The sequence below is a fragment of the Ceratosolen solmsi genome, unplaced genomic scaffold (genome assembly GCF_000503995.2).
Source record: "Ceratosolen solmsi marchali unplaced genomic scaffold, CerSol_1.0 scaffold63, whole genome shotgun sequence".
Taxonomy (NCBI): Eukaryota; Metazoa; Arthropoda; class Insecta; order Hymenoptera; family Agaonidae; genus Ceratosolen; species Ceratosolen solmsi.
This window is the reverse complement of record NW_011948437.1, coordinates 2,195,631-2,203,586: the sequence shown is the minus strand read 5'-3', so window position 1 is coordinate 2,203,586 and position 7,956 is coordinate 2,195,631. Positions and strand designations below refer to the sequence as shown.

At 28.8% G+C, this 7,956-nt stretch overlaps 1 protein-coding gene across 1 annotated transcript in view; it reads left to right on the top strand.

Moving 5' to 3' along the window:
- The first annotated feature begins 6,848 nt into the window (after positions 1 to 6,848).
- The window catches only part of LOC105365248 (fibroblast growth factor receptor homolog 1), an 11,699-nt gene continuing 10,591 nt past the window's right edge, over positions 6,849 to 7,956 (top strand). Inside the window, exon 1 of the mRNA XM_011503359.1 lies at positions 6,849 to 6,995. Coding sequence (XP_011501661.1) covers positions 6,905 to 6,995 — 91 coding nt within the window. The 5' untranslated portion in view covers positions 6,849 to 6,904. The remainder of the gene's footprint in view (positions 6,996 to 7,956) is intronic.

The following is a 7,956-nucleotide window of genomic DNA, read 5'->3' as shown; positions in this document are numbered from 1 at the left end:
CAATCATATATTGCAAGCACATGCCAATGAAATTAAAAACAGGTAATATATTTATTTAATTAATTTATCATTCAATCATCAATTTTAAGTAAACAAGGATTCCCTTTGCAGCTGAAACTTATATTTTGAAGTAATTATTCTTATGAAAAAAGTTTTATTTTTCACTAATGATAAGGTTGATTAAATTACCATATATAAAAGCAGTTAGAAAAAGTAGTATGAATTATTATAAGATTGTTTCGTTACTTTATAAATTTATTTGAATGCTACATTCTGTTTTTATTTCATTTATTTAACTGTAATCAATTATTTAGCTGTATTTTAAAACTAATTAATTATGTATATACCATGAGAAAATTATGAAAGGCATCGGCACAGTAAAAAGACTTATTTGAAAATTATAATATGAAGATTTCACGGGAGGCAAAATTTGGTCGGTCTATCATCTCTTTTTTTTCTTGAAAACCCATCTGGCAGCGGAGCCACAAAGAGAAACGTGCCTTACTTGCAAGGATCGCTCAAGCTCCCGACGTCGATGCACTCGGCTTAGTCCCCGTTTTTACGCATGCGCAATCAACAAGTTTTTTCTTGTAAGCTTCCTCGCGAGTTTCGTACTTCGAATTATCATCGGAGAAACGAGTAACAAAGCGTCAATGTCGACTAGCCCGGTCAAGCAGTCGTGTCATTTAGAACACAATCACAAGACGCTCGAAGCTTTTAATGAAACGAAATCCATAAGCGAAAGCGTCTGTTCTTGCTTATATTAATTCAATCGACCGCCTACAGTTACCGCATGTCTCATCCGGAGGATCGAGTGACGCTTCGAACTTCGGAGCTGCGCTCAGACGCCATGACGTTCGGGGTCCCGCTTAAAAGCGCAAATTCGTGCCATATTTTACATTTGATTTCAAATAAGATGTGAGAAGATTTTAGCTGACTCCCCTAATAATAACGATCTCGATTCCCAAACCTATTTCCCCTCCCATCAACTTTAATATATAATAATATCTTACGTGCCTTTCGAATCAACGATTTGCTCATGAAAGTTAATTGTACGCGAATATTTATAAAATAATGTCTTGCTATTTAGTAATCAATTCAGTAATGAGTTACTAGAAAACAAAATGTATTTATCATTTTTTATAAAAGTTGTTTTGTATTAGTATTATATTTACTGTACGATAGTTTAGCTTAAATTTCTAATGCCTTGTGCACATTCTTAAGCTTCTCTTCTTATTTATCGTTTTCCGGAGATTATTATAACTTTACTGTAAGAAACATTTCCTGGTGCTGAAGTTATGTGATTATTTATATATTTCGATATTATAATATATATATATATATATATATATATATATATATATATATATATATATATATGAAATTATTGAAAAGCTTTAATAATTTAACTATTGATAATACATTAAAAACAATATTATTTATAGTTTAAAATTATTTGAAGATATAGTATTCGTAAATCTTGGCGTTTTATTAACACTTTTAAAAGATTTGTAAGCTTAAGAATAACTACGAATATAATATATAAACATTTCAATACATTTCAATTTTTATAATACCTTATAGAAGTATATTTTTATAATTTTTATTTTCATGTATCATTTTTATTTTTCAAAAAGGACACATCAGCGATCAGTAATATGTAATAAGATCGAATTTGCATTTTTGAAAGAGTCTTTACCAAGACAGGAAAGGTGGAGATTAGTAGGGAGACTCGCCAATCACTCGGTCTCATTGTCCTCATTACGCCAATATGTACAGACTTGTGCTTATAATATTATGACCTCGCCACTATGATTATATATGTATATTAATAAATTCAAAAACTATTACTTAAAAGCTTAAGCTAAGTACTTAATTAATAGTAACTTGCATACTTTCAGACAATTAATGATTATTGTTAGATAACATCATGAAAGGAATATATCTATCTAATAGAGTAACTTAAGAATAATTTCGTGATTAATCACATTTAATTTATATGCTATCTAAACATCAATCAAGTGAATCCTTACATTCATTACGATAACTCCAAAAATAAATATATTCACAAATATATACATACAAAAATTTCGATAATTCTACTTGAATTAATGCCGAAAAGTTTTTACAATTGCTTTGTACCCCATATACGTACATATGTTCCTTGTTTACTTTTATAATAAAATTATTATAAAATTAGTTGAAAAAAATTTTATTTAAAAAAAATTCAACAAAAATTAAATTTACTCGAATTAAATGTTCATAATATTAGATTGTGAGAACATGAAAAGAGGAAAAAAGTCTCGAACATTAAGTTTTACATTTAATCTTATTGCTTATCGTTAGTGAAAATAAAATTTTTCTTTAATAATAATGAAATAATTGTTTTAATTATTTTATTATTATTAAAATAATAACAAAATCAAACATAATTCTACAGAAAGTAATCAAAAATATTATTTTTTCATATAACTAAATATTTTCAATGTGATTATTAGTAATAAATAATTATTAGGCGACGAATTCCAGAGCCCAATGTACAGCTCTTCTAGTCAATGAAAATTAAGTAGTATATATAAATAAGCAATTAATATAATAAAATGAATTTAATTAATTAATGAACAAAATAGAGACAATATTCATTATAAATAATTAGTAGGCTTATACTTTATCGAGATTTTGGTTTATATAATCGCGGATTAGTCGTCTGTTTCGCCTAGCTAATCACGCAGTGTTACGCATATATCGTTAAGGCAATTGAGCCAATCTTGCACCAAAGAAACAGCACAGAGTATTATGCGATTCTGACTACTAACTCTTAACCGTATTATATGCTAAACACAAAGCTTTAGTTAATGTACAGGCCTAATTCTTTAACACCTACTTTCCATGTATATCGTGTTTGCCCTTCGATAGTAATTTATGTTTAAGATATTTCTTGTCTTCGATTTATTTTGACTAGTTATGCGAGTAGATTGAAAATTTCCATCAGTCAATTAAAAATTTTAGTGCAAATTAAATTTAAGAAATTTCAATTTTTTAAATAAACAAAAACACTATAAAACCATAATCATTGTTGCTTCACGTTTGCTCGCAGATTGTATTCGTTATAGAAAACTGGAACTGTCTCATATCCAGTCTATATACACTGGGAAACGGGCTACTTGCGTTCATTAATTTTAATTCTATTATCGAATGACTTAAGCTGCATAGAGGGTCATTGAGAAGTTCTAAATCTTAACTCTACTCCATTTTAATATTGGCTCGTGTACTCAAGCAACTATTTACTTATGCCCATATACCTATTTTTATAATATTCTTAATTATCGTATTAATTACCATCTACAACTATTATTATTATTATTATTATTATTATTATTATTATTATTATTATTATTATTATTATTTTGGAATATGAATTCGTTATTAATAAGTAAAAGTTAAACAACGTTGTTAAACAACGTCATTGTTGATCCGCTCCTTAATACAGGCATAATCGTAGACTTGACAAAACGGGCCATTTTCTTGGCACTTGAGTCCGAAAAAATATTAACAGACAAGTCTGCCATTTGCCTTGCAGAGATTTGAGTTCTTTATTGATCAGCCAATCGATAATAAGGTTTCCTTGTCTTTCTTCTTTATCTAGTTATTTAGAAAAAAAAACGCGATTTAATAAATTTTGATTTCGCGAAGGCATTTATTTCACCAAGGTACGTATGAGAGTTTGCTCACCGCTTTTCTGAAATAATTGAAGACTAGCGGAAAACAACAGTAGCTAACGAAAGCTAAGAAGGTTATAGTAAAAACGCGGAGAACTAATCCAGGACTCTCTATGTAGTTTCAAACCAGGATGTGTTGGGCTTAACTTCAGCTGGCACTCGAGCGACCGTTGCCGCCGCTCCACGTCTGAGCTTCATCTCGAGTCGCTCTCTTCAGGAAACTGTTCATTAGGCCGATCAGACACGAAAAGTACCGACGAGTTGTTTAGAGTAGACAGTGTTTCGTTAACGGCAGCACTCGCGTATATATTCGTCTCGACGTTTTGCCTCTACTTGCCAGTGCGGAATTGAGGAATTTTAGGAATTCTTTCTTGCTTCTACAAATGCTCATTACATTTTATTGCTTCTTTTTCTTCTTGACTTAATTGTACGCTACAGGGCAAACGTTTTTATTTGCTTATTTATCTCAAACTCCCTCAACTCCCACATTATCTATCATCCAAAGTTTTAACATTCGTTTTAACTGAGCCAGTATTTTTCGAATTTTTTATGCTTAAAGTCATACAATACTTAAAATGTGACCTGTTACTCATTGCTCTATTATTATTAGTAAAAAATATTCTACAAAAACTAAAAATTCTTTGCACAATTACAAAAGTTAACTTCATACTAGTCAGACAATTTGTTTAATCAATAAACTGTTTTTCAATAAATGATTATGAAATTGAATATCATAAAATATGTTCCTAAGTCGTTCTTCTTTCTTTTAATGCGATGAAACATCTGCGTGACAATTATAAAAATGGCAAGTATAGTTTTATGTACAAGAATTGTAGCGCTTCAGGATGATGCGCTTTATTGATGACACGAGAAAAACAGTCTCACTGATTAATCTAAGAATTGGCTCAATCAGTTAATATCTTTGTGACTTTTCGATGAATTTTTTACATTCGTCATTCTGCTAAAGTAATTAAACTAACCTTTTTAAGTAAGAACAGTAAATGATTTAGATACCTATTATTAACATAATAATTATCATTATTATTTTTGTATAATTTCTAAAGTTTAAGTTTTCGTTTTTTACAATCAACATAAACTTATAATCAAAGATTATTATTTGTCTCATTTTACAATATAATATAAATGCAAAATTATTATTATTATTGTAGTAAAAGTCTTATTATAATATATATAGTTAATAAAAATTATGCGCTAAAAATTAGTTTATACATCATTCGGTATAAATTTATTCCTTCAAACTCTTAACGTTGTTATAATAAGTACACATTAGATAAATTCTTTTAAAATATTCTATTGGAATAGAACTTTAATGAATTTAAGAGAAATGAACGATAAATAAAATAATATAAAATACTTCTTTGAGTTAAATTATGTAAATGTTACCTTAGTAGGCTTAATTTTATGTTGATAAAATATTATGGTTAAGATCGTTGTTTATATAATGATATAAATTAAGGTAAAAAATTGTTTGTCAAAATAAAAAATCATACACTAGAAAAATACATTGAATTTCAAAACAAATTGATTGAGCAGCAAAGGCCAAGATAAATTTTTCAATTGCGATTAATTAAATATAATTTCATACATTTTCTTTTTAGTTTAGTAATAATATACTTATAATATTTTATAATAGCAGAATTTTAATTTATTTATATAAACTAATATCTATTAACAGTTTCTCTCTCTCTCTCTCTTTCTCTCTTCTCTTGCTCTTAGTTTTAAACTAATATAAATAAATATCAAACATTTAATAAAAGTTATTTCTAGTATACAAAGTAACCGATATTTTTTCTATTAAATTTAAACAAAAAAAAATTACTTAAATATTTAATATAATTCAATAATAGGTTGTTTTATTATTGGAACTTTAACTTATTATTTAGAAATTAAAAATACAAAATTATAACATGTAGTATTTTAATCTTATATATTTATATATAATAATTCGTAAATTAAATAAACAAAATTATAACATGCAGTATTATAATCTTATATATTTAAATATAATAATTCGTCAATATTTAATTTTAATCCGTTTAAAGACATTGGAATGTTTATTTGATAACTTTGATTAATCCCAGATTTCAATTAATTATTTATTTATTTACATATACTGAATTTAACGTGTAGTAAAAAAAAAATAATTAACAAACGAAAAAGATTAAAAAATAAGTTTACGAGAGCTTCCTGAATTTCATGTCATTTACATCGCAAAATGGTAAAATTAAACGAAGATAAAAACAGAGCACTGAGTAAGATTTAAAAAAATCAATTTTGCCCGTACGAGTAGCTAAAATGGAATATGCAATGAATTCATAAGAAGCAAGATTTCATGGTCCGTTTTCTTGGATGAATAGATTCGAAAGAGAAGGGAGCATAAAGTAGCAAAAATGAAAAGGCGCCTACGCTTATAGCGAAGTATCTAAAATTATTAGTTTGTCCTCGGTAAATGCCTTTTTGGTTTTGGCGCCTAGCCAAGGTACAACCACAGAAACTGCACTTGGAGCAGCGGCATCACGATAGAAGGTAACGAAATACTGGAAAAGGAAGCCAGAAATCGAGGACTCTATGTATTTATTCTCAGAAATGGTATTTAATGAACCTGGGAGATCAATCGCTTTTTAAGCATGCGACTGGGCCTATAATTATTCACCGCATATATTGTTTATTATTTTAAATTTTGATTTCCTTGCAAAAAATACAGAAAAATAATATCTTTACTAATTGAATTGTCTTACTTTTTTTCTGTACGGGTACAAAGAAATTAATTATTTACCTTAATTTAAAATTATAAGCATTTTTTATTTACATTATATTTTATTATTTTGTTTTAATGTATTTGGTATTGATGATATAATGTATATGTATGTATATATATTTATAGTTATTCATTTTGCACCTTGGAATAATATTAATATTTTCCTAGTAAAAGATGAAAACGAATGATGTCATTCACAATCGCTGTTTAGACAATGATAGATATTTATCCTTTTTAAGAAAGTCACAATAATGGAATGTACATTTTTAATAATAAAATTAATAAGTTCAATGAAAAGTGCAAACAAGAAAAAATGATGATACAACGTGATATATTTTTTTTCAGAGTACATTCATGTTACGCCCATAACAAGGTGCGTTGTGAAAATATCCCAGTACATAACAGGATGCCAACAAGGTGCTGTTTTATCGTGGGTATCTTAATAGTTTTCACTCTCGATTATGCACAAGCTCGTCAAACAAGACAGATTTGGCTGGGTAAGTTATATCTATATACATAATTTCTACTCCTAAACAAAATACTATAGAACGGCACACAGGGACTAATTTAACGGACTCACTATGGCAGCAAGTTATTACGTATTGCCCCTAGATAAGCAAATAAATCATTATATACACGTCCTATTTATAAGGTCTAGTTTAGCAAATAGAAGGCGTTAAAAACTAACGTCTGGAAAGCAAGAAAAATATAACAGAGTAACATCCGATGAAGTGAGAAAAATGAGATCACTCGAGCTCAACAATCACCAGTCAGTACTAGGCGATATCAATATTTTTACTTCAAAGCTTTTTCAAAAATTGAAAAAATTTTTGTAAGACTTTAATTATATTTATTTATCTATTCGTTAAAATATTATTTTGACTAAGTTTATCAACAAATATACAATTATATATTCAACGAGTATAACAAAATTAAAATTTCTCCAACGATACTGGATAAATAAATTCGCGTATTCTTTGGCAGAAGTAGTGCGACTCGGGTAATTAATCGAAGGTGTCATAATCTCGGAAACATCGCTAATTCGATTTGATGAAGACCACCGAGATACGGCAGAGTGGTTCGGTTGGTTCCTAAGGGATCGCGGGGAGTGGTCCAAGAAGATTGCGTAGTAGTACAAGATGGCACATCTGGCACCCAGATCCCGCCGCATCTGAAATTTGTGAATGGAACATATGCGAAGACTGTCATTAAAAGGCACAGTCGGACAGCAAACCAGGGCTTTTCCCACTATACTTCCTCCTCTACTTAGACTATTGGGAAAGCCGTATTTTTCGAAATTATGATGACTTACCGGTTCTATAAAAAATATTTTTCTCTCTGTTTATAGTCGGTATTCTGTTTAAATCTCAATTGTAATTATAGTTGTGGCGACGTTTTTTAAAGTCAATAAGAGAGTCGGGAGGTCGGGTTATACCTGTGACAGAGAGAGCTGGACAT